Source organism: Hippocampus comes, unplaced genomic scaffold (genome assembly GCF_001891065.2).
Source record: "Hippocampus comes isolate QL1 unplaced genomic scaffold, H_comes_QL1_v1.1 scaffold39, whole genome shotgun sequence".
NCBI lineage: Eukaryota > Metazoa > Chordata > Actinopteri > Syngnathiformes > Syngnathidae > Hippocampus > Hippocampus comes.
In genome coordinates, this window is record NW_017842054.1 from 1,658,644 (window position 1) to 1,686,399 (window position 27,756).

The window sequence follows — 27,756 nt, forward strand, 5'->3', positions numbered from 1 at the left end:
CCCACCCCCGAACAACCTCCCTCCCATCCCCAGCTCGGTCCCCTCCGCACACAAACATGACGCGTGTGGCGAGTTTATCCGGATTGTCTGTTTTTCTGGGCTAGGATTTCGGGTCCACTTGTTAGTCCACGGGACACCTGTAAGCGTCACGGTGACTGTGGGGAAGGCCGTCCGGACCCCCAGACCCCCCGTCCCCGTCCCCGTCCCCGACCATGGTGGTGTTCAACGGGCAGCTGCGCATCCGGATCTGCGAGGCGCTAGACCTGAAGCCCACGGCGTGGTCCCTGCGTCACGCCGTGGGCGCCTCCGCCAAGAGCTCCAAGGGCTTCCTGCTGGACACGTACGCGGCGCTCAACGTGGACGAGTCGCGCGTGGGCCAGACGTGCACGCGACCGCGCACCAACAGCCCGGCGTGGAACGACGACTTCACCGCGGAGGTGCACGACGGCCGCGCCATCGAGCTGGCCGTCTTCCACGACGCGCCCATCGGCTACGACGAATTCGTCGCCAACTGCATCATCGGCTTCGACGACCTCCTGCAAGGCGGAAACAAGCACTTTGAGGACTGGGTAAGCATTTTTACACCCCCCCCCCCAATAATTTGCCATTTTTTTTACAGTGATTGGTTTTGGGATTGTTGTCCTTGTTTGTCACGTGACTGCATACCAGCATGTGCTCGTTTGATTGGCTTTTCTGTGGACTCAATAATAACTGACGTCATCATCATGCCCACATTTTCCTGACGTCATGGGAATGGGCGATGTCGATCCTGTTGATATTGCTTATCAATCTGATTCCTTATCAATTCTCGATCCATTATCGTTGGGTGAGGAAATGATATTCAACAAATGATTTCTGATTCTCATGACATGATCTGATCATAGAGGAGATGGACACAATCAGCTAATGATTTATAAAAAATAATTGATCTGTTGAGATTTTTTTTTTTTTTTTTTTTTAGTCAATGACAAATCGAATAAAACAAAGTCAACGTTCAAAATTTCGCTCTATTTGTTCAAAAACAGGAGCATCCTTTAAAGTTGTCATCAAATTGACAGCAGAAACATAAAGTGATGATGATTCAGTTCTAGGTTTGGCCTGCAACCTGTCTGAAAGTTTGGAAACACCGTTGCCGATTGTTTTCCAAAGAAAAAGGGGATCTTTTCAAGTATCTTATTTTGAAAGAACGCATGGATAAAAATAAAAAGACAACAAAACATAAATATCAAGTGGTCGTCCTCGTGCATGTGATGATGCTCTCATACTGTCATCGCGAGTCCCCCGTCCTCGCGTTTCATCAATTTATCCTACCGGCATCTGCACGACACTGTTTTGCTCATTTTTTCAGGTCGCTTTGACAAGGTTGTCATATTCTCTGTTGAAAGGCAAACAAACCGTTTTTTGCTTTCTACTCGTTGTTGTTGTTGCTGCTGCTGCACAGTCGCTCAATCCACTCGTCTCCAGAGTACAAGCTGACGTGAGAAACGAAGCGGTGACTCAGCAGGTGCTGATGTTTTGATGTCCTTTCATGCTGTACTGAAGGCGCACTTGAACAGGCGCCGCGTTCCCGTCACTTGATTAGAAGCTTCTGCAAGAGGACGCCCTCTGCGGCGGTTGACGTCTCGAGAGAAAACAACAGGCAGGCGAAAAAAAGAATAAAATATGCTCGCGGCAGCGTGTCCTCGCCTGCCCTCATTGCGTCGTCACACGTAAACATCGTCCGCATGCACGTCGGATGACTTTGGAGGCGGACCGGATCATCTTCACAATTAGCTTCTTGTTTTGTTTAGCTTTGCTTTGCGAAATCCTCGCGAGTGGGCCATCGTTTCAAAGTAGCAGCGCGAGGAACATCCGCAGCACACGACAGCGACTCGACTCCGCATCTTGGTTAAAGTCAACATTGTTTGCCAACTGAATAGAGCCGAACGCCGCCAGTTCAAACGAGTTGTCAACTCTATCAGGTGGCTTGGATCGACAGGACGGGAACGGACGTCGATGTTCTTTCAACCGCTTCTTTTATGAAACAAACCGCGTGAAAGAATTGCGTCATCAAAAGACAATTCCCAGCACACCTGCCAGTAGATTCAATTTCGATCATCACGCTACACCGCCGTAGCCAACGATGAATAACGAACAGAATAAATAGTCAACTGACCAACGTTTCCTTCATGCTAACGTTAGCTTGACTTTGACTTATGGGATAATTGAGGTGAAAGATCCGTCCTGCACGATAACGTTTTACTTGTTGCTCGGAAATACAAGGAAGGCCGCGTGACCTGACCTCCTCTTGACCCTGTTTCCCTGCGGGGGGTGCGGTGGACGGTCGGGCCCGAGGAAGCGTGCGCTGGCCTCAGCGTGTGTAAAGTGTGTGTGTGTGTGTTCGCGTCTAAAAATAAAGGCGGCATGAAGCAGGCTCGACTTCCTGTTTTCACTGTCAGTCGACTTCCCACAGAAAGAAAGAAGGGAAAAGAAGGTGCTCCCCCCCCCGCACGCTCCCCCCCGGGCGCCTCCGCCAACGGTTCTCGTGCTTCGGCGAGGTTTGTCGCGAGACATGTCGTCACGCAGAAGCGTGCGGAATGCGGCGCCGGCCTTTCGCCGTTGCCACCATCGTAAAATCAAGCAGACGGGAGCTGCTCTCGTTCCGTCTCCCGAACGTGAATTATGCTTTTTAATGCGACACGTCTTCAATGGATGTTGTCGGGAACCGGTTTCGGGAAGCTGAATGATATCTCTGGAAGACCCACAAAAAAACTCTCAACAAACGATCAAACAAAAGACACAGAAGGTCCGCCATCGGGATTTGCAGCCAGCAACCAATTTGCGCTCCTTTTTGGTCATTTCCAGCAATCATTTAAAAACAAAGATTTGGTCTGGTTGCTCCCACAATCAACTACGCAGATAAACGAAGGTCGCTTGATTCGTCTTTTTTTTGTCATTCCTCATTAAATTCCGCTCAGGAGATCTGCCCCCAAATTCTTTCTTGACAACAATCACTTTTGATTGACATGTCGGTGGGGTTATTCAGTTCTCATATTTTGGAATTGTCGCCAACGTCAACGAGTTTCTGTGTAAACTGCACAAAGTGTCCATCTGATAAAAATGAATCGGTGGTCGCCGCGCTCGAGGAAACGCTGCACCCAAATCGGCTTTGACAATGGCGTCGTTGTGCACATGGACATGCGTGAAATCGCCGTCACATGAAGAGATATGAAATGACTACAGACTCAAAATATTTGCTGAGACTTGGTTGCTATGGAGACGCTCCAAACCACAACACGATGAGTATAGTGAGTACATTCATGTTTTAGAGTATCGACGACGACGGCGATGACGACGCTCATGTTGCCCACGCACATTTTTCTCATTCACCGCCCACTCGCACCGTGAAGAGTTGGCATTTTATGTGTTTTTACTTTCTAGTTTTGTAGTTTATGGGGTGCGAGAAGCAGGCGATGCAAAGGCAGTTGTGTTTTTTTTGTCCAACCACCACCGAATTGCCTTTTGGGGATCTCAGCATGTTTAAATCCCAGAAAAAAAAATATCTTCAAGTTTAGTGTAAGATGATTTGTGCGGGACGATGTTTGACTGGTTAGCCTCACAGTGCAAAGGTTGTAGGTTCGATTCTGGCTTCGGCCTTCCTGCGTGGAGTTTGCATGCTCTCCCCCCCCCGCGCCTACGTGGCTTTTCTCCGGGTACGTCAGTTTCCTCCCACGTTCCAAAAACATGCGTGGCAAGTTAACAGTTTCACGCCAACTACCTGATGAAATAAAGTTGGGTAAATTCTCGACACCATTTGTCGTCGTGGTCAAGTTTGGAAAAACGAGTCCCCACCGCCGCCAGTATTATTCACTGACACAAATTGAGTGGACACCCAAAAGTCGGCTGGTTTGACCTTTGCCGTCTATTGTGGCTACCAGATTGATGGATCGGTGGATCTCGCGATAGGGCGATGGATCTGTTGATTCACTTTTTGCCTGAGTTTTGTTCAGGCTCGAAAAAGTATCCACAAGGAATGAAATGAAAGGTGTTTATAGTATTGTTGTCGTGGTGTCAAACTGGACTGTGTCACGTCACCGACGCCTTGGGGGGGAAAAAAAGCAAAACAAAACAAGAAAGAAAAAAAAAAAGGAACGAAAACAAGGCAGGATGTTGTGCCTGTGACAGAGAGCACGCGTTGCACTGACACACTCCAGAACACAGGAGCACACACACACACACACACACACACACACACACACACACACACACACACACACACACACACACAGTCTATCACAGCAGAACAAGTATGGAAGGCAAAGCGAACAGAGATTTGTGTTGCCTCTCCACTCCTAAAACATCAACTCAAACGACTTGTTTTTTTCCTGTTTTTTTTTGTTTGTTTTTTTTTTACCCGCAAGCATCTTTATGCTTATTCATCAAATTCTGTGTAAACGAGCCCAATGTTAAAGGTGACATCTCAAACTTGACGGACACGGAGTGAAGTTGTGCGCTCGGGTGTCTAGTTGAGTGGCAATACATAATCAAGTTGTGGGAAGAAGGGTGTGTACGTGTGCGTGTGTATGTGTGTTTGTGTGTGTGTGTGTGTGTGCGCGCGTTTCCTTCCTCAGGCCTCGCTATATTTGGAAGCGTGTCAGCACCTGCATGTCTGAGCGCGTTCGCAGGAAGGGAGCGATTGCGTTTGGGACGTTGACCTTTTTAAGGCCGCCGTAATGTTCATCGGAATTACCGAAATCGATCAAACTCACGATGAATGTTTTTGTTTTTTTTTTTCCTGCATCGTGACAACGGGTTGACGTGCGTGGCTGGCTTGCATGATCGGCAATACACGGGGGGGAAAAAAGTGGTTATACAAAATAGGAAATAAAAAAAGTGATCTGCATCTGGATGACATTCGTGCGGCCACTTGATGAAATAAAACTGAGGAAATTCAACCAAACTTTTTTCCCAGTGTGGTGGGAAGCCGGCACTCGGTCTGGTTCCAGTGTGGAGGTGACGTGAATGAGTAGTTCAAGTTCACCAGCAAATTTTGTGATTCGTTAATGTCGTGCCTTCGCCTCATGAAAAAAAAATGCCCAATTTGCTGGTCTTTTGATGTCGCAGATTTGTCCAAAAGTCTGCATTTCATCCCCGCTGATGCTTCACGCACTCAACGTTCCCTTTCGCGGATGCAAAATAGTCACCTGCATGTGACCCCCGGATGACCTTGAGTGGATAGAAGTTCTGCTGTCACCGGAGCTCGGTTTCCTACGGAATCTTTGGAACACGAGGAGTCGGGATTCATAGAACCATCAACAACAATCGTAACTTTCGTTTGTCTCACAATCAAACAGTCAAATTAAATCTTCAAGACGGGAGTGTGAATGGTTAAAAAAAAAAAACATTTTTTTGTTTGGATCCCGGACAAAATGTCGTGACTTCTACGGTGCGTGGCAATTGTTGTGCAAGACGGCGCTGTCTTCTGCTTTGCCGAGTGAACCAACAAAGGCTTCGTCCTTGACGTGACAACTAAAACAAGGAATCAATCAGGCGACCCTCCCAAAGCAGTAAACTCTCTCACCCTCCGTACCTCGTCTCTGCTTTCCATCTTTTGTTTACATATCGTGACATCGTGACGTGTGTATTTATGTGTGTGCGTGTGCGTGTGCGTGTGTGCGTGTGTGTGTGTGTGTGTGAGTGTGTGTGTGTGTGTGTGTGTGTGTGTGGACCTCTGGAGGCTTTTGCAACTGTGAGCCACAAAACCCTTTTGTACAGAGAACCCACACTGCAACAAATGTTGTGTTGAGGTTACTCAATTTCATTTTGTCAAGTGGTTGCGTAAAACAAAATCATCTGGATCCAGATACATGTTTTAAGTCAATGTGTCGTCTTTATTTTGAAAGGTTTAAAAGTTAAGGGCCCGTGTCTCAGTGGCCTGGAGACTCGCCGGTGACCTGACGCCGACTCGAGTCTCCGCAATGTCTTTTGAAGACTTGCCGGCCTTGCCGGCGACTTGCTGGTAAATTCCGACAAATGTTTCAAGTCTCCAGCAGATCTGTGCGACATCTCCGTAATGTCACGGAGACGAATTGTTTCGGCAACTGGGGAGACATCGCAACTCGATTGTACTTCTCGAGCACTTTCAAACAACCGCCGCTGTATCCAAAGTGCTGTACGTGGAGCAAGAAGAATTCATGCAAAAACAATCAAGTCATAACAAAGGCAGTAGAAAGCACAAAAGACTCCAACTAATAATCAAGTCTCGTGCTGAGTCAAAAGCCCGAGAATAAAAATGATTTTAAAGATGCGGTTTAAAGATCGGCGGCGAAGGGGCTAACGTGCAGCGGGAGCACACTCCACCGGCGTGTCGAAATCAGCCGTTGGCTTTTTGTGTCCTGATCTTGTTTCTTTTCATCCTCCTCTCCACTCTGTCTTGGCAGGTTGACCTGGAGCCCGACGGGAAGGTGTACGTTATCATTGATCTTTCGGAATCGTCGAGTGAAGGTACGATCGGTTCGCCGTTTTTAGAGCCAGCTGACATGAAAACTCACTTCACTCGTTCACTGGCGTGGATGTTTGTACTGGTCCAAACGTACATTTTTCAGCGGCTCCGGTGTGGAAGAGAGGCTCGCCCGGCTTGTCCGAGAAAATTTCAGCTTCGACATAACTGCCTTGAATGGCTTCGGATTTGGCATCAGCACAGCTTTTGAGTTGATGAGAAAGACGAGGCGCTGAATATCAGCTTGCCACGTCCACCGTGAGCCAGAGAATGATGGGAAGTCGGACGACGTTGGCACGTCGCCCTCCAACAGAATATGGACAAGGATGTGTAAACAGAGTCCAGTATGTTTTGCAGTAGGTCATCAAAAGTAGGGCTGAACAATATGGACAAAATGTCATCTTGATATCAATACAACACGGTACAACGCCGAGTTAGATCACTGGGAACGGTGGCGCGGGGCAGCAAAATGGCCACATGTTCTCCGTGTGAGCACGTGTGTGCGTTGGCTTTCAAATGTAGTCATTAGTGAAATGTGTTTGCACTGCCTCGCATCACATGTTTGACTTGAGAGCTGCAATCAAACTATTAGCTCCTCCGCGCGCTCGCGCGCAGGACAGAGTGCCCTCCGTTGCTAAATGCGCTCCCTGCTCGAATGCAACCGTATTCACTGATGTGGAAGGAGCTCACGTGAGCTTGCGTGCGCCAGACCAAATGTCCCCACAAAGACAAAATGTCCCATCGATAAAGGTGGGATGTCACGCGTGGTGTCACACAAAATAGACAAGAAGACACACACACACACACTGACACTGTATCCATTTGGTAAATGAACATTAACCTTTCAGCTGGAATTCCACACATTTGCTTGCCAAAGGGTGTGTGTGTGTGTGTGTGTGTGTGTGTGTGTGTGTGTGTGTGTGCGTGCGTGTGCGTGTGCGTGTGTGTGTGTTTTGATCCGTTTCCTTTCATTTTGGGCCACACTGTAGTACAGTGCCATCTAGCGTACATGTGGTCAATGTGCAGTTTCATATCAGACAAAGCCAAATAAATCAGCAGTGACGCTTCAAGGTGACTGGTGGCGAACTTTTATTGAGCCGGCGTGTGTATTTCACGTGCGAAAAATCTCGGAGACCAGCACAAACAAATGCGTCACATAACGGAAAGAGCGTGCCCGCATCCCCGACATCCCTCACAGGGAAGAAGACCACCCTCTGCTCACTGTGCATACCACCACCCACGCTGAGCCGTCTTATGAACCTTTTTGGGTCCATACAAGAAGACACACACACACACACTGACACTGTATCCATTTGGTAAATGAACATTAACCTTTCAGCTGGAATTCCACACATTTGCTTGCCAAAGGGTGTGTGTGTGTGTGTGTGTGTGTGTGTGTGTGTGTGTGTGTGTGTGTGTGTGTGTGTGCGTGCGTGTGCGTGTGCGTGTGTGTGTGTTTTGATCCGTTTCCTTTCATTTTGGGCCACACTGTAGTACAGTGCCATCTAGCGTACATGTGGTCAATGTGCAGTTTCATATCAGACAAAGCCAAATAAATCAGCAGTGACGCTTCAAGGTGACTGGTGGCGAACTTTTATTGAGCCGGCGTGTGTATTTCACGTGCGAAAAATCTCGGAGACCAGCACAAACAAATGCGTCACATAACGGAAAGAGCGTGCCCGCATCCCCGACATCCCTCACAGGGAAGAAGACCACCCTCTGCTCACTGTGCATACCACCACCCACGCTGAGCCGTCTTATGAACCTTTTTGGGTCCATTTCAGATGTGTTGAAGTTGGTGTTAGCGCTAGCTGGAAGTTTATTATTTTTATTTTTAACCACTCGGAGGATGACCGAGATGTTAGCTAGAACTGCAATTGTTTTTTTTCCCTAAGCAAGGATGGAAAAAAATGTGAGCGTACGGCTTTCTTGTGATTTTTGGCATAGCGGCGACGGCCAGCAGCGACAATGAGGAGCGCGTCTTTCGCCAGCGGATGCGTCCCAGGAAGCGGCAGGGCGCCCTCCGCCGACGGGTCCATCAGGTCAACGGCCACAAATTCATGGCCACCTACCTGAGGCAGCCCACCTACTGCTCGCATTGCCGCGACTTCATATGGTCAGTCGCACACCAACCGCCATCCACGCGCTTCACCGGTGGCCGATTCCCCTGGACTGTCTGACATTTTATTGAACAATGTCATGACTGTATTGATTTTGAAGCACGACATTCATTATGGAGTACTATTTTTATTTATTTATTTTTAATGCCATCGCACACATTTGAAATGTGAATATTTTGGGGGGGGGGGCTGGAACAGATTAATGGAATCTCCATTGATTTCAATAGGGAAAGATGATTTGAGGTAGTTTTGAGTTAAGCGCATGAATTCAACTTGTGCCTCAAGGGCCCACTGAACTTTTCTCCATGATGTGTACAATGAATGATAGCCCCCCCCGCCCCCCCCCGTTCCCACCCAAAAAAGCTCGGAACCACTTGGTCATGCTGTTAAAAGTTGAAGTGTCTCCTGACTTTTGAGCAAAATGCCCCTTTTCTTTCTTTTGTTTGTTGTTGTGGCGCGTGGACCTCCAGGGGCGTGTTGGGCAAGCAGGGCTACCAATGTCAAGGTAGGCAAGGGCTCACTGTGGTTTCCGTCCTGCTCCGTGTTGACGTGTTGCCTTCGGCTGCAGTCTGCACGTGTGTGGTCCACAAGCGCTGCCACGAGCTCATCATCACCAAGTGCGCCGCCATGAAGAAGCAGGACGACAAAGTGGAGGAGGTGAGCGCCGCCGAAACGGAGCGCGGCACACGCTACAAGCCAAAGCATCTTCTTCTTCTTCGCCATGTGGTCGTTCCTGCGTGTCCCGCAGCCAGTGGCCTCGCAGCGGTTCAGCGTCAACTTGCCGCACAAGTTCCGCATCCACAACTTTAAAGTTCTCACCTTCTGCGACCACTGCGGCTCACTGCTGTGGGGTCTGCTGAGGCAAGGCCTGCAGTGCAAAGGTACGAGTGTGCCATTGGAGGCTTTGTTTCCAAAGACACCTTTGAAGGGAATTGCTGTGCAAAGACTGAGAGCGCCGAGTGAGAGCATGAAGATCTTTTGCACCATGCCTTTTTTCCGGATATATTTGGTGGGCGGGAGGCGGCACAGATAAAATGGCGCTGCGTGACACACTTCTGTTCAGGTGTGAGGCGCCCCTCCCCAGTAGTATTAGACCTTGAGTGGCTTCGTTGCATCAGCAGTGATGCAGCTTCTTACGTGCGCTTGGTTAGCTCTTGTCGCGACGCCTTCAGCCCAACAATGCATCTTCCCTTCAAATAGTCCACAGGCCTGGCCACATTAAAGTGCCTCGTTGTCAGACGTGCGGAAGAAGGAGAAGGGCAGACAAATAGAAAGACCGGGGCTAGGGGATGTGGTGGCACATAAGAAACAAAACCAAACAAGGTTCGACCAAAGCTGTCTCTTTGAACTAAAGCCGTCGACTGGCATTTTGCAATCTGGAAGTACATATTTGTACTGTAGGAAATCATTTTCACTGAACTGAATTCTTTCCAGTGTGACTGCTTTTAGAGTGCCTCAATGTCAGCCACGAGTGCGTGTCAGCCGTGGTCAGAAAGGCCTCAGGCTGGAGCAGTCGCTTTAGAGCGCCCTGTTGTAGCGGTGAGTGTGTGCACGTCACACGGGAAAAGGAGAAAAATTATTGTTTTTAGAAAAGAAAGTAGACCTTGACAGTCAAGATGGACTTCACATTGGCCTGGCACTGTTAGAGTGCCTCGTTGTTGGCCACGAATGAGCTTTTCAACATCGAGAAAAGCAGAAGTCCAAGGGTGAGAGGAGACTTTTCTCTATTTTAAAAGTCCAACTTGACAGCAAGGATTACAACAGGGGCTTTACTTTGCCATGACAGTTTTAAAGCGCCTCGTTCTTGCGGTGTGTAAAAACCTTATTCCAGTCACTGATGATGTTTCAATTTCCAAGACTCTGTGTGTGTGTGTGTGTGTGTGTGTGTGTGTGTGTGTGTGTGTGTGTGTGTGCGTGTGCGTGTGCGTGTGTGTGTGTGTATGTGTCAGTATGTAAGGTGAACGTCCACAGGCGCTGCGAGAGCAACGTGGCGCCCAACTGCGGCGTGGACGCCCGCGGCATCGCCAAAGTCCTTTCCGACCTCGGAGTCACACCTGACAAGATCTCCAACAGCGCGCAGAGGCGCAAAAAGTCGCAGGTGGGCGTCGACTGCCTCCGTCTCCCCCAGCCAGTCAGCTTTAAGCTGCACATTGGCGTTCTCCCGTTGAGATTGCATCATCTCGTTGCGCCCACAACGGGGGCAAATTGATTTCAGCAAATAAAAATCGTTTAAAAAAAGGAAAATGAAATGAAACGATTGAAATTCAATTGAATGAAAAATCATTTCTGGAAATAAATTACACAATCATTCTCTAGGGTGAAACATTAACAATTAATTCGATTTCATTTCAATAAAACCAAATGTTTAAAAAAAGTCAAGTCTGCTTGAAAAGCAGACCAAATGAATCCACAAACAACAATTCAGTCTTTTAAAAAATCGAATAATATCGGAATACACAACTTCAAGTTTTGTGATGGCGGCTGATGTCTTCGCAGCTCCCTCGGGTTCACAACCTCGAACGGCTTCCCGCCTTACCTCAGACTAAAGAAGACCGGACCAGGTCGGCCCCCACGTCTCCGTGTGACCCAGGTACAGACCGTCACTCCATCAATCAAGAAGAAACCCACCACCACCAAAATTATCATCATCAGCGTCTCGGAATTATTATTATTTTTTTTTTTTTGCGTGTGCGCAGAAGCGAAGGATCTGGAGAACATCCGCAAAGCCCTCTCTTTTGACCATCGCGGCCAGGAACTCTCGTTGCTCTCCGCCGCCGCGGTCACGGATGAGCGACGGGAAAACGGCCGGGTCGAGGCTCACGGCGCCGCCGAGCCCAAAAGGATGGACCTGAGAGACTTTGTCTTCATCAAAGTGCTGGGAAAAGGAAGCTTCGGAAAGGTCAGCACGCTCCAGGCGTTTGACGGTCGATGACGCGGGGGATTCAGAATCACGATTTGAGAGCACCTGCGCAGTCTTGCCTTGAGTTGAATTCGACATGATAGTTTCGACAGACAGTCATCGCTCTTCTCCTTTATGGGGTGTGCGACTCGGCCACTGGGGGGCAGTGTGTACTACAGACATTGCTTAATTGAGGAAAAAGAACATCGTGACAAAACTGCAGTAATATTAGTCATTTTTCACAGAGGATGAAGAATGCATACCTGTGAGTATTTTTGATATCTTAATCTGTCTCCCTATGTTGTGATCATTTGTGTCCAAGCAGAAGGTTTTTCGCGAAATATGTTTAGTTTGACAGTAAACTTCAAGCGGGAGATGGCACGAAAGAGGCGGACGCCACTTTTTTTTGAAGAAGAAGAAGAACCATCCACTCTCTGCTGCTCAAAAAGTGGCGCCTAAAATTGCTCTTGTGTATTTTTGGCATTCAGGTGATGCTGGCCGAGCTCAGGGGCAGCGAAGAGGTTTTTGCCGTCAAGGTGCTGAAGAAGGACGTCATCCTGCAGGACGACGATGTGGACTGCACGCTGACCGAGAAGCGCATCCTGGCGCTGGCCCGCCAACATCCTTACCTGACGCAGCTGCACTGCTGCTTCCAGACCCAAGTAAGAGCGCCTGCGTCCTGCGTGCGCACGCACCGCCTGCAGAGGGCGCCAAATGGCCACCGGTTACACATATCTGCACCTTGGCACAATTACATCTCAGGTGGGCTGGAGCAAATAATTACAAGTATATTTGGGGAAAAAAAACTATATATATAGAGTTTTGTTTTTTTGTTTTTTAATTTATTTTTTGGGGGGGGCGGGGATTATTGTTGCATATGAGCAATCTGAATGGCTGAACAAAATCGATGTCGACTCTATTGAGGCACCCACCTGATCTCGCATGTGCACACCTTACCTAAAACAAGTTACCCGCCGTGACACAGATCCAGCCGTAAACTTCCCTCCATCGTGGGCAGGCATGACCCCACCCACGATGAGGGAACTCCTCTGAACGCAAATATCCTGTTTAAATGCTCCCCAGGTGTGTTTCAATAGCATTTATGGTACCTAGTGTCAGACTTTACACACAGTTTTAAAATAATAAAAGCACATTTAACATTAAGAGAGGGTGAGAGTGATGGACAACACATAAATATTGTTTTCTGTACAAAAAAAAAATCTTATTTTTGCCAAACGACTTAACTCACCAAAAACATCAATAGTCATGCGCAAAGATGTCCATTATAAAAGGAACCTACTGTTATCTCTTTCTGTAGGCGTAAAAAGCAGGATTGAAGGGGATTTAGCTAACCCTAACCCCTAACTTCTAGCCTAACACTAACACTACTGTTCAAAAATCTTCAGCAAAAGCTAGGCTGAGCTTGAAATACTTCCCGCTTTCACTCTTCTTTCAAACAAAAGAATGCGTGGCCATCTAGTGTTTTACAGAGGAATTACACCCCAAACAGGGCTATAAGCGGAAATAGTGCGACCGCAAACTCTGAACTCACAATTGTACGGGTGGCATGTGGGTTACTATTATTCCATCCAAGTTGTGGCAGCACATAAGAAACAAAACCAAACAAGGTGTCTCTTTGAACTCAAGCCGTCGACTGGCATTTTGCAATAGTCGGCATCTGGAAGTACATATTTGTACTGTCGGAAATCATTTTCACTGAACTGAATTCTTTCCAGTGCAAAGGACGCAAATACAAAGTGGATATTAACTTTGTGACATAGTTGAGGAAATGGTCAAACACTACCGTTCAAGAATCTTCAGCAAAAACTAGGCTGAGCTTGAAATACTTCCCGCTTTCACTCTTCTTTCAAACAAAAGAATGTGTGGCCATCTAGTGTTTGACAGTGGAATTACACCCCAAACAGGGCTGTAAGCGGAAATAGTGGGACTGCAAACTCTGAACTCACAATTGTACGGGTGGCATGTGGGTTACTATTATTCCATCCAAGTTGTGGCGGCACATAAGAAACAAAACCAAACAAGGTTCGACCAAAGCTGTCTCTTTGAACTAAAGCCGTCGACTGGCATTTTGCAATCTGGAAGTACATATTTGTACTGTAGGAAATCATTTTCACTGAACTGAATTCTTTCCAGTGCAAAGGAGGCACATACAAAGTGGATATTAACTTTGTGACATAGTTGATGAAATGGTCCCCATTTGCCTCACTGCTAATTCACGTGAGGTCACCCCCAACCCCCTACCCATTTTTATTTATTTAGAATGACGCCTCAACTCTTGAATTGTCAAATGAAAACTACGGAACAATAAAACGACGTTGTTGCAACACGCTAAGCGGTAGAAAAGCCGCCGGCCATACATTGAGTGGCACTTTGAAGGGGCCCCTGGAAGGGCAACAACTTCCTGTGGCTGATGGATGTTTTGTCTAGCACATGTTGCATAAGTGTTCCCGTCACGGAATGTATGCGCGCGTTACGTCCGCGTGCGCGCGCGGGCGCGCTGAAGTTAAAGCCGACATCTTTTCATTTCCATCCGAGCCTGGCGGCGCTGGGACGTCGACACAGGTGCCGACGCTCGTCAGTCGACAAGCCAACAAGTACAAAGTGTACGCCGCCGTGGCAACCACAACAAAAATTTGTGAGCTGAGGTTTTTGGCAATTCTGCAGCTTCACGTTGGACATGACTCATGTCAAGGATAAAAAGTCATCATTAAACGGGACCTCCAGGCAGCTTTCTTTGCAATAGTATGCACCCTCCCCACCAACGTTATTATTGAGAAATATAAAAAAGTGAAATAAAAACGAACCATAATGATGAATTCCAAATGACTGACAGTGCCCTCCAGAAGTCTAAACACGCTTCAGTAGAGCCTGAACACTTAAAATCTGCATATAATTGATGCCCACTGAAATCCTTTGGGAAAATGAAACAAACAAAAATAAATCGAACATCCCCCTCCTCCCCAAAAAAGAAATATTGCAATAAATATGTATTTTCCACCCAAAACAGCTCAAATATATATCGAAAAAGGTATGTTAGGTATCAATGTTTTCGTGGATTTGGACTAAACATCCTCATGGATCTCAGAGGGGGAAAAAAACTTTCCCTGAAATCGCAATTAAAAGCAATAGAAGAAGAAGAAATTTCACTTTCAGCGCCTAACAAAAAATCAAATTAGGACAAAAGTTGCATCGACATCCTCAACTGGCTGAGGTCAACAATTTCGATGAGTGCGATCTTTGTTTATTTTCTCGGAAGGTTCTGGAACACTGCGTGATGGCGTCTCCTCCAGAAATCATCTATTCCTGTTATGTCGCTCGCACAACAAACACAAACAACACACATGCGCGCTGGGTGGGCGACCGGGAGGTCACATGACGTGTTTACACAACAAACACAAACAAGACACAAACACACACACATGCGTGCTGGGTGGGCGACCGGGAGGTCACATGACGTGTTTGCTCATGCCCGTCGAGTCGCCATCGCACACACTCACACACATACACGCACACCCACACGCACACACACAGGCTACAGACAAAGGGATTGTGGCTGCTTATGTAACATTTTTGATACTTATCATGTGTATTGTATGGACCCGCCTACCCGCCCCTCCCCCAGACACACACACACACACACACACACACACAGACTAAACATCCTCATGGATCTCAGAGGGGGAAAAAAACTTTCCCTGAAATCGCAATTAAAAGCAATAGAAGAAGAAGAAATTTCACTTTCAGCGCCTAACAAAAAATCAAATTAGGACAAAAGTTGCATCGACATCCTCAACTGGCTGAGGTCAACAATTTCGATGAGTGCGATCTTTGTTTATTTTCTCGGAAGGTTCTGGAACACTGCGTGATGGCGTCTCCTCCAGAAATCATCTATTCCTGTTATGTCGCTCGCACAACAAACACAAACAACACACATGCGCGCTGGGTGGGCGACCGGGAGGTCACATGACGTGTTTGCTCATGCCCGTCGAGTCGCCATCGCACACACTCACACACATACACGCACACCCACACGCACACACACAGGCTACAGACAAAGGGATTGTGGCTGCTTATGTAACATTTTTGATACTTATCATGTGTATTGTATGGACCCGCCTACCCGCCGCTCCACTAGACACACACACACACACACACACACGCACACACACACACACACACACACACACACACACACACACACACACACACACGTGGTCTCTGAGCAGCGTGTGATCACAACAAACAGGCCCTCGGAGACACACTGTATACACTGTACATTGACACACACACTTCCTGCTTTTGAGGTCTTGCATAACGCCTGCTCAGCCGGCTAATAACGAGGTGACCTGTCGGGCCGCCACCGAGCCGTGTGAATTTGACATTTGCTTGTTTTTGTTTTTAATAATCCAGTTGAAATGTACGGAGGCCCTAAAGTGAGCGTGATGGGGGCGGGGGGTTAAGTCCTCTTCTGCTGCCATTGTCTCAGTGTACTGGAAGCAGGTTGAACATCGACGAGCGTTCACGGGAAGCTCGCTCACGCAGGTAAAAAGGCTAGCCCTCGCACGGGATAGACTTTTCTCATTGGGACGAGAAGGTTTCGCATCCTGACAAGAAAGTTTTCTTGTTAGGATGAAAAAGTCTCTCGTTAGGGTGAGAAAGTTTCTTGTCTAAAAGAGAAACATATTTCTTTCTTTATTTTATTTGATTTTTTTCTCCCTGTCACTTTAGGGGCTCCGTCGAAATGCAATCCCAATTGAATTGCTTTGCGTGGTTTTGCAAACGTTGGCAATCAAATCCTTGGCCTCCCGCTGAGAAGTCAGATGTAAATTTGGCCCCGAGTTTGCCACCTATGCCTGAGCGGGCCCTTGACGTCATTTGCAGGACATACACATTTTCAATCTGCTAATCGGAATCACAGGGAAACCCGCAGAAGATTTTCCTTTTTTCAGTGGAAAGGCAAAAATCAATCCATGTTTTCCTCATGGAGTTCACACACGACTTCTCCAATACACACACGTCGCAGTCATGGCAGACATTTTTTTTTTGCGGGTGTCCAAGACTTCCTGTCAACTTTGTTCCGCCCCTCCCTTCTTCTTCTTCCTCCTCCTCCTCCTCCTCCTCCTTGCTTTGCAATCAACTGTGGCATCGCGCCGGTTCTCCTTATCGGCCTAATTACAGCGCAGCAATGTAAATACGGTTACGCAACGGTAGCGGCGGCCGCATTCCGCTGAAGACGATTGCACGGATGGTCTGGAACGCCAACGCGCATCAACCCAAAAACACTCACGCGGTCAAATCATTTCTATCGATGATCTTTGACAAAACCGAGTCACTCCTGCCTCATCGCCAAATTCTTGATTATATGGAGGAGATATAGATATACAATATGTATTATTATTATTATTTTTTTTTTTACTGGCAATAAAATCTCAATCATTCAAGAAATGAAACTTGGATTTTAAGGCTTAAAATCAGACCTGAAAAAAAGCTGAGAAGTCAGATGTAAATTTGGCCCCGAGTTTGCCACCTATGCCTGAGCGGGCCCTTGACGTCATTTGCAGGACATACACATTTTCAATCTGCTAATCGGAATCACAGGGAAACCCGCAGAAGATTTTCCTTTTTTCAGTGGAAAGGCAAAAATCAATCCATGTTTTCCTCATGGAGTTCACACACGGCTTCTGATTGCGCATTTTTCGCCGCAGTCCCAAAACACACACGTCGCAGTCATGGCAGACATTTTGCAAGCACACTCTTTTTTTTTTTTTTTTTTGTTCCTCACGCCAAGCCCGAAATGGGAACCATTTGGAATACAGTAATCCCTCGATATAACAGGACTCATCTTTCATGGCTTCGTTCTTTCACGGATTTTTGAAATAAGATGCCACTAGCGTACGAACTAGCACAAGTCAAAGATGAGCCAAGGCTCAAGGAATTTATTATTATTTTTTTTAATGATGACTTTGCTTAACCTGAAGCGACAACTGAGGCGTCAATAGATTGCGGCTTCAAAGTGCTTGAGGGCGAATGCGTTGCCTCATCGACTCATAATCTTTCTGTTGAAAAACATCATCATCGTGAATTCATCAGAAATGTTTTTCCTCACGCCAAGCCCGAAAGCGCAACGGTAGTCATCGTGGGCGGATTGCGAGCATACGTGCTCCTTGACATTATGCTGTCTGGGAGCAAGCACGACATGAGAGTTCATTTCGAATGTAATTGACTGAAATACTGAGTACCACCTGTACAAATATTTTAAGACGTTGACTTTGGCGAAATTCTTTTATTTTTGTTTTGTTTTTTTTAATCCGCTGCCACAATTTTTATGGATATATATTTTTTTATTCAACAGTACACACATAGATGATGAAAATGTCATGTTCTTGACATTGCAGTCAATTTTTTGTTAAGAAATTTCAGATTGATCATTGGATTTGCAGCAAGATTGTAAAATAATTGATTGGTGAAATTATGATTTTTTTTTTTTTTTTTTTTACCCAAAAATGGGAACCATTTGGAATACAGTAATCCCTCAATATAACACGACTCATCTTTCATGGCTTCGTTCTTTCACGGATTTTCTTTCATGCGGGTTTTTTTTTTTTTTTTTTTGAAGCTTGAATCTTTGGTTTCATGCCAATACTGTATTGTATTGTGTAAGTAACTATTGTAAAAAACTAAAGACGACGACTTCACGAATTTCACTGATCACGGGTTCCTTTGGGGACGTAGCCCCCGTGATAAACGAGGGATGACTGTACTGTTTTCTGTCACGTTTCGCGGGTGAAACATTCCACGATCCCCTGAGATAGCTGAATTTCCGCCACCTCGAGGTTTGATTGACGCCTCTAATAACGGTGAAGTAGCGGACGAACACCGCAGTTGTAATTTCTGTCTTATGAGGCCGCAAATATAGTGGCCTGGCCCACTTTGGGGCTGACTCTGGCCCCTGGACTCCAAGGAGTTTTTCATCCCTGCCATCAGCGGTGCGCTGTGCTGCGGTGCGGCGGACGGCGCTTATTCATGCGCTCCATGTTCATGATTGGGGCCAGTAACACGAGCCGCTTGACCTTCTGGCCCAGCCGCCCTTTCGTGCATGCACGCATGCTGTCGATGTTGTTGTGGAGGATGAGCAGGCGGAGGAGGTTCGACTGGGTGGGCTTGGCAAGGTTGGAGGGGTTGGAGGTGATGCTAAGGCTCAAGGTAAAACATACCAAAACCAGAGAGGATTTGGACAGTCCAGCAGGAACTAAGCGCCTGACGGCAGTAGACGTACAGTACATGGAGACGGTCGCAACTCCTCAGTGATTTGGAATACAGTAATCCCTCAATATAACACGACTCATCTTTCATGGCTTCGTTCTTTCACGGATTTTCTTTCATGCGGGTTTTTTTTTTTTTTTTTTTGAAGCTTGAATCTTTGGTTTCATGCCAATACTGTATTGTATTGTGTAAGTAACTATTGTAAAAAACTAAAGACGACGACTTCACGAATTTCACTGATCACGGGTTCCTTTGGGGACGTAGCCCCCGTGATAAACGAGGGATGACTGTACTGTTTTCTGTCACGTTTCGCGGGTGAAACGTTCCACGATCCCCCGAGATAGCTGAATTTCCGCCACATCAAGGTTTGATTGACGCCTCTAATAACGGTGAAGTAGCGGACGAACACCGCAGTTGTAATTTCTGTCTTATGAGGCCGCAAATATAGTGGCCTGGCCCACTTTGGGGCTGACTCTGGCCCCTGGACTCCAAGGAGTTTTTCATCCCTGCCATCAGCGGTGCGCTGTGCTGCGGTGCGGCGGACGGCGCTTATTCATGCGCTCCATGTTCATGATTGGGGCCAGTAACACGAGCCGCTTGACCTTCTGGCCCAGCCGCCCTTTCGTGCATGCACGCATGCTGTCGATGTTGTTGTGGAGGATGAGCAGGCGGAGGAGTGTGGACTCGGTGGGCTTGGCAAGGTTGGAAGGGGTTGGAGGTGCTGCTAAGGCTCAAGGTACAACATACCAAAACCAGAGAGGATTTGGACAATCCAGCAGGAACTAAGCGCCTGACGGCAGTCGAATACACCTGTGGAAGTACAGTACATGGAGACGGTCGCAACTCCTCAGTGAGCTGCAGAAATATTTTTTGTTTTTAGCCGAGGATAAAGAATATATGCCCGTGAGTAATAGCAGGGGTGTGGCAGCCGACATCGGGCCACATAAGATGACGCGGCGGACCAGATCTGGACTTTGGGCGGCTTAAACCCGCATTGTTCTTTGTTATTCACGTGTTGTGTTTTTGGCCCCAGTCGTGCTGGAACAACATCAGGTGGGGAATTTAGTCAGAATAAATTCTTGACAAGCTTCCAGGCCCACACATTCAGACACGTTTAAATGGCGGAATGAGCGCGTGGAAATCAGCGAGGTCATCTTTGGCAGGAGGAGGCTAAGCGCTAATAGCTCTCAATGTTCCGATGAAAATAAGCCAGGCTAGAAATTCCGTGTTTTTTTTTAAGAGGCGAGGGGTTGTGCGGCGGTTTTATTTTCATTCTTGCTTTCCTGCGGAAGACATCACAAGTTTGTGTTTGTGCGACTGCCCAGTGACCTGCCCGGTGTACTCACTTCGCTTGGCCTTGATCGTAGCTAGCAAAATTTCGACTGGTCTCAAAGCGACCTCGTGTCAAAAATGTCCCGTACACTCAGTCGACGGTATGGCCTGGACGAACGGGCCATTCCCAAGATCTTTCTGGTCTGATCTGGTTTTAAAATGCTGCATAGTGCTGAGTCAGCTCCATGGCGTAGTTTCAAAGACCTCCTCCAGGCAAAGGACTCCGAGGGCAACGTGTCTCTCGAACTGTAGCGTTTGACACTATGGACCACAATATCTGACCACCTTGTCGACTGATGTGGCCACACTTTGGATTGCTTTCGATCTTAATCTGGCAGACAACCGCGTGCGTCAGCCTATGCTGCAATGTTTTTGGGGGTTCCGCACGGTTCGGTTTCAGTGCCGCTGCTTCTCTCTTTGTATTTGCTGCTTCCGCTTGAAAACATCATGAGAGATACTCGGTTGCCCCTTTTGCGGATTTTGTGTCTCCCGTGCTTGTTTGTCGAACACGACGCGAGGATGACTGGGGATTGTTGAAGAGAATCAAAATGCACCTTACACGCTCCCGCTTCCTGCTGGGCTCACACAATGGCCTCGTCCAGATCCCTCAGACTCTTTATATACGCTGCTGTTTATATCACAACCTGCGCGCGCACACGCACGCACAGATTGACTTCCTATGTGGCAAAAGAAAGCTGGAATGCAGGAAGGTCCATTTTCGGCAGCAAGAGAACAGAGCTGGCAGGCTGCGCGACAGTATTGTGTGCGTGCGTGCGTGCGTGCGTGGGTTAAAGGAAGGGTGTCACACGGGTGGGGAAGGATCGGATCATTGTTGTCTCCTGTCGGTCAAATCGGCCCGGATTTCGGGGCCTTTTATGCAACCGAGCTGGCGGCCAGTCCGTTGTTTGCCTATGTGTGCCCGGCCATTGTCTGGCAACCAGTCCGTTGTTTGTCTGTTAGCGCCACGCCAGAGCGGGTGGCGAACAGCTTATCATCTTAGCAAGAAACGCCACCGACAGCAAAACCCATGTGCCCTGCCCGTTGTCTTTCAGGAGCGTCTGTTCTTTGTGATGGAGTACGTGAACGGCGGTGACCTGATGTTCCAGATCCAGCGTTCCAGGAAGTTTGACGAGGCGCGCTCGCGATTCTACGCCGCCGAAGTCACATCGGCGCTGATGTTCCTGCACCGCCATGGCGTCATTTACAGGTAACGCCCGGCGTGACGCTGCTACCTCTATCTTTGCATGCGGCATCTGCCGCAGCAAGGCGCGAAAAAAAAAAAAAAGCGACCGGGATGCGGGATTCTGGTGAAGGGAAGCCGTTTTCAACAAAAAAGGAAAACTTTTTCAAATCCTACCGGAACTCAACACCCTCGTCGCCATCGCCCACATGATTAGGGAACGGGGATTTCGGGCGGCAGTCCAGGCCCTGCTCTAAAATAAGCTTCCCCAAAGAAATGTGACTCCTGTGCAACTGTGTGTGGGCTTTTTTTTCCTTTTTTGTGATGCATTTTTGGACTGGTGCAACTGATATTCCTGAGCCACTTCGACTTTGGTAAATGTGTGATGTAGATTGAATAGACACAAAATAAACTCTTTCATGATTGAATTTGGATGATGGTGGTTTCCAGCTCCCAAAAAGCCCAAATTGACATCTCTCGAAGTTCGGATCTGACATGAGGTACAATTGGCACAGTTGATATGGCCAAAGAAAGCATCGTTCATCAACCAAGGCCGGAATTTCTTGACATTATTCTTGTTTGAGCTCAAGACGGAACTGCTCGTCAAACAAAGACTTGCTTTCACCACTTTGCTTCAAAATGAGCGGCACTTGGCCACCACTTGGGAGCGAAGAAGTCGCGCCAAAAGCAAAAAAAGAATTTTCAGCCACCAAGATGATGTCTCGTATCTGCGGAATTCTCCGCCAGCCTTCGGGCAGACGTTCTAAAGTGCCCCAAAGGAAAAACAAAGCGGCACTCGGAGTCCTTTCGTTCCTTCTGCCATGAAGCTCCTGAACGCACAACGTGCTCATTTGGCAGGATTTCATTTTTGATGCGGAGCGGGTCATTTATTTGATTGATTTGCTCTAATGATTTTTTTTTTTTTGTTACCCTCTGCCAAGTTCCAACCTTGTTTGCTTTTCGATCTTCGCGTTTCTTCTTGCCCAACAATTTGCAGGCTACTTTTGCCCCGACATATCTCTTGCTCCCCCCCGCCCCCAACCCTTGCTCTCACTGTCACGCTCTCTCTCTTGCTCTCTCTCTTGTTCTTTTTTGCTTGCTGTATCTCTTTTTCTGTCTCTCTCTCTCTCTCTCTCTGTGTCTGCGTCGTGCTCCAACGCGTTTCTTTGATCTATACTGGATCATTCATTCAGGGACCAGGTGCAAGTATGAAGGCCTTGCCCAACAATTTGCAGGCTACTTTTGCCCCGACATATCTCTTGCTCCCCCCCGCCCCCAACCCTTGCTCTCACTGTCACGCTCTCTCTCTTGTTCTTTTTTGGTTGCTGTCTCTCTTTTTCTCTCTCTCTCTCTCTCTCTCTCTCTCTCTCTCTCTCTCTCTCTCTCTCTGTGCGTCTGCGCCGTGCTCCAACGCGTTTCTTTGATCTATACTGTATCATTCATTCAGGGACCAGGTGCAAGTATGAAGGCACGAGGTGAAGCTAGAAATGACTTGCCCCTCGCGGGATAAATAAAGCGGCCCCAATCTGAATGTTGCGGACCATGAGCGAAGCCCCTCAAAGCATGCAGAGGAGAACAGCCGAAGACTGTGAGCGTCGTCGTGTTGTTCTGGTCAAAAGTGGCATGTTCCCACCTTGCTGTTGCGCAAGGATGTGATTTTTGCCGCTCTCGCCTTTCAACTTGTTTACTGTGATCGTTTTTTGTTTTACACATACGCACCATGACGTGTTCATTCACAGACACCGGACTGAACGCCGCTAACCTGATGCCAACTCACCTCGCAACCCCGAAGTGATACAAACAGCAAAGCTTTTGTTTTTTGTAGTTGAGGTCATCCTCCTCTGTCTGCTGTTGCCGCCCACCATGAGGCGTCGCCTTTGAGTTGGACGGAAAGTGCCGAAAAAAAACACGATGATGCCATTGAAAAGTCTGAATAAAAGTTGACAGGTTCAGGCGGGTACGGCGCCTTGATAAAATGTCCACGTGAACTTGCACGAAACCCCGGGGGGGGGGGCTTCCAAGCGCATCGCTAAGCCAACAGTCACGCAAAGACCCCCTGCGACGTTGAGGCACACGCCTGTTGTGTTTTTCCCACGATGTTGTGTGTGTGTGCGGTGCAGCGGGAGAGGGGCAAGCTGTCCAAGTGTCATCGGGATGTCATGGAAAAAGAAAAAAAAATCTCTCCAAGATCAACAGCAAACACAGGAAATGTCTTCAATTCAACCTGATTGCCGCATGAGTGTGTGTTCCCAAACAATGTTGAAAGTGATTTCCGCCGTTCGCGCTCCCCCCCACCACCACATCCCTGCAGTTGAATCAAATCACAGGCTGCTGTGACTAAACGTTCATGATCTTTTAGTGGTTCTTTTTAAAAGTTTTGTCCAAAGCCTACGAACGCGATGGATGATACTAAATGAGCTTTTGGGCATTGTGTGTGTGATATGGCGGCCAGATGGGCCTGCAATTCAGATCTCCACAACGTTAGAGCTGGACCGAACATCTCTGATGTGTGTGAGATGGTAATGCCCTGCTCAGATCAACTGTCGCCCCCCCCCGATTGACAGAAATGGGCAGACACTCCAATTTCTTTCAGGCTTCGAGTCGGCCATTTTGCGGCTCCGTTCATCTCTTTCACTTCATCTCAGATTTTTTTTTTGGGGGGGGGGGTGATGACCACCTTTTAAAATTAAATTGCACTGTGACTCGATTACTCAACAGGATGGCTTATTTTGTTGTCGCAGCCGATAACATTCACAAGAACAACCGACCATCAGCAATAAAGTTCTCGATACACAGATGAGATTTTTCTTGTCGCATCGTACATCCCCCGAGCGACTCATCCCATCGCCACCGACACGGCGATTGCGTTAACGGTGAACACCTGCAGCCGGCCTGGTGCCAAAACGCCATGCGACATCTTAAATCAGCTGCTAATAAATGAGATTTATTGCCGCTTTGTGGATCCGCGGCGCGCGTGTGCCGGGCCAGGCGTCGCCCGCGGGGGCCGTCAGGCTTTTTGCTTCGCACCGGCTGCCTTCCACGCTGCCGTCACGGCGCGCGGGCTTATCAAATGTGAAACGGTCGGGGTGGCGTCGAATTTCAGACAGAACTCACCCACATGGGAGGGGTGTGCGTCCACAGCGTGCCTCCGCGCCGCAGCTACGGTCGCTCGTCCACACATAATGCATAAGTGAATGCATTACGCACGCGCGTGGGAATCTGAGAGATGTTAACTCTGAAATAACTCCGGCCAAGTGTGTCGAATGAATTAGCTCCATAGAGCGCAACGATTCTTACCCTTGTCTCATGGATTTGCTGAATTTCATGGGAACGCTGGCTACTTTCGAACCAAGATAGAAATAAACAATTCAAACAAGCGGCGGTGCGAAAAATGATTCTCTGTGCCATGGAGCAGGAGTCAAAATCTTCTGGCTGCGCTACAATAGCGTCACCATGGCGACCTTTTTATCCATTAAAGCTTTTTGGCTTTTCGGGAGAATTCCTCAACTTTTTACTCAGAAACAAATTGCGAACCGTTGCATAAGAAAATGAGAGCTGCGGCGCCGCCCGGGGCGGCTGCTGTACTTTTGAACGTGAGCGTGGCTGAAGGGCGGCAGTGGCAATGTTGACATTTTTCTCGCAGTCAACCATCAAGCGCCAAGCGGCCGCATTCAGCGTCGACTCGGTCATCTCTCAACGCGTCGACGCTTATCTCCCTTCTGCTCCAGCGCTCCCCTCCCCTCCTCCTCCTTCTCCCGCCGCCGTCGCCCGGAATCACATGACTTTCCCCAAACCCGTCGCCACCAACCCCGCTGCGTGACACCCTTGAAATTCCACCATTGTGTAGCTTATGGTTTTGCCGAGTTTCACCACCTCGCCGTGACCTGAAGAAGATATTTGATATTAGCGGGTAACGGTTGACTTCCACTCGACGAATCTAAACGTCCATGGCAGCGAATGAAAAATAAAAAATTCTGCACCGCGCAGAATTTTTTTTTTTTTTGTTGAATTTACTCAATTCTATTTCAACAAGTGGTTGCAACCAAGAAGAGCTTGTTGGTGATTGTTTGCATCCTGCAGGGACTTGAAGCTCGACAACATCCTGCTGGACGCAGACGGCCACTGCAAGCTGGCAGACTTTGGCATGTGCAAGGAGGGCATCCTCAACGGGGTCAGCACCAACACCTTCTGCGGGACGCCAGACTACATCGCGCCCGAGGTCAGAAAACAAAGTCGGCGCAACGCCGCGTTGTAAGCTAGCCTTTTGCCAGTGACAAAGCTTTGGGATACAAATTGAGTCCATTCTGGAGCGCGCAGTCATTTGCCTTTGTTTTTTTTTAGGGAGGAAAAATAGCATTCAACAGTGAGATTGTACTTTTTAAAAACCTGACTAATCAGTAACATCATAAACATTTCACAGTTTGCGTATCACGAGTCATTGCTGCATCCTATTCGGTGTGTTGCTCCTTGTAGTGTGCCCCGCTTGGCCACCAGGAGGCAGTATTATAGTGTACAATCATGCAGGCACAAACAGGGAAGAAGAGACTTCTTCTTCTACTACTACTCCGTAAATCGCTTTCATGCGAGTCATTTTTCATAGAGGACAAAGAATCTATGCCTGTCTGAGACTTGTTGTATTCTTGATGCTAATGTTAGCATGTGAAGAAGCCGTGATGCTTTGCGCGTGTTTGGGCCCAGATCCTGCGGGAGCTGGACTACGGTCCGTCGGTGGACTGGTGGGCTCTGGGGGTGCTGATGTACGAGATGATGGCGGGTCAGCCTCCGTTCGAGGCCGACAACGAGGACGACCTGTTCGAGTCCATCCTGCACGACGACGTCCTCTACCCGGTCTGGCTCAGCAAGGAGGCCGTCGGCATACTCAAAGAGGTCCGGGCGCGGGCGGGCGCCGATCGTTCACACACGCGCACACACGCCCTGACCAGCTGATCTTTTGGTTTTCAGTTCATGACCAAAAGTCCCAGCAAGCGTCTGGGCTGCGTGGCGGCTCACGGCCTGGAGGACGCCATCAAGCTCCACCCCTTTTTCCGAGAGATCGACTGGACGCTGCTGGAGGGACGCAAGATACAACCGCCGTTCAAGCCTCGCATCGTCAGTACTCACGCGCGCGCACACACACATCTGTGGCGAATGGAATCCTGTGAGAGCGAGACGTCAGATGTGAAAGACGTGTATAATGGTTTATTGTCGTATTTTCTCACCTCTTTTTTGTAGATTTGTCACAATTAATGTCTACACCCCTAATAGAGCATATTTTTATCCGATTTAATGCCCCTATATACTCCGTTCTCACGACTTGATTTCATTTTTTTTCACCCACAGATTGATATTATTGATCTGTCTGTCCATCTCTCCCGGCTGCAACACGGCCGATTCAAATGATCCGCTCATTTTGATCAATGACGGCGTCATAGACGGGCCTTTTTTTTTTTTATCCGATTAAGTTAGCAATTGCACCTTGCTATGTTTCTCAAAAGTGGTCTTTTTTCGGCGCAACGAGACTTCTGTCCGTCAGCGCCGATGCTTTCGCCACATTTAACGTCCTCAGCCCATGTTTGCATGTTGTGTCATTAGAAAACCAAACGGGACGTGAACAACTTTGACCAGGACTTCACGCGAGAAGAACCCGTCCTGACGCCGGTGGACGACAGCACGGTCAAGCAGATCAACCAGGACGAGTTCAAAGGTTTCTCCTACTTTGCGGACGACATCGCGGCGTAGGCGAGGACGTAAGGCCGAAACGCCGAACCGCGGAGGACTCATACGATGGCATCTTTGCACAACCACAAGTCAGCTTGAGACTGCTTCCTCGCAAACTGCTCCGGGAATTAGACCAGACCGTCTGGCTTCCAGTGTGGCTGGTTCATCTGCCGAGGAAGCCATGTCACACTTCCTCGCGCGTGTGTGAGTGTACCTTATCTGCGTGTATGTTTGTCCCTGAAATCACCCCCCCCCCCCACACACACACACAGGTGGGCACCACCCATGATCTTTTTTTGACGCGTTGGAAACAAGCAAAGTGCATTTGGAGGGATCAAAGAGCAGCAGCTGTATTCACAGCACGCGTTTGTCTTCTCCAAAACGGCCGACATGCTTCTGTTACATTTTTTTTTTGACCCAGAAGTGCTGTCTGAGTGAATTTGGGTCAGCACTTGCGGGTCAAAGTTGGTCTGGTGTGACTTGCTTTCACTTTCCCACTACCCCCACCTCACCAAAACTTTCCCACTACCCCCACCAAAAAAAAAAAAAAAAATCTCCTTTTGCCGGTGGCTCCTGAATAGTGCGCCGTTTTCATCTGCGTTGCCACGACTGCGGGACCTTGACTTGCAAGTGCTCCGTCCGACCTGTGAGTTCCTGCGACTGTTGAAATGCCCTTCACAACCTCACACGCGGTCAGAACTCGCGGAACGGGACACAAGTGCAGTGGAGTGAAATATCGCAAAAC

General features: G+C 48.2%; 1 protein-coding gene and 1 long non-coding RNA gene across 2 annotated transcripts; both read left to right on the forward strand.

The window, feature by feature from the left end:
* The first annotated feature begins 6 nt into the window (after nucleotides 1-6).
* Nucleotides 7-27,521, forward strand: LOC109510070 (protein kinase C epsilon type-like). Its single transcript, XM_019860122.1, has 15 exons — nucleotides 7-569; nucleotides 6,420-6,483; nucleotides 8,426-8,594; nucleotides 9,069-9,103; nucleotides 9,167-9,255; nucleotides 9,347-9,479; nucleotides 10,548-10,696; nucleotides 11,095-11,188; nucleotides 11,295-11,497; nucleotides 11,986-12,159; nucleotides 21,166-21,320; nucleotides 25,374-25,512; nucleotides 25,992-26,180; nucleotides 26,256-26,402; nucleotides 26,886-27,521. Exons 1-15 carry the CDS (start codon nucleotides 213-215, stop codon nucleotides 27,030-27,032), a joined length of 2,244 nt encoding a protein of 747 aa, XP_019715681.1. The 5' UTR covers nucleotides 7-212; the 3' UTR covers nucleotides 27,033-27,521.
* LOC109510072 (uncharacterized) lies at nucleotides 21,400-21,989 on the forward strand. The gene is made up of 2 exons (XR_002167056.1): nucleotides 21,400-21,793; nucleotides 21,824-21,989. It is a non-coding gene; the product is annotated as an uncharacterized LOC109510072 (long non-coding RNA).
* Nucleotides 27,522-27,756: the final 235 nt, after the last annotated feature.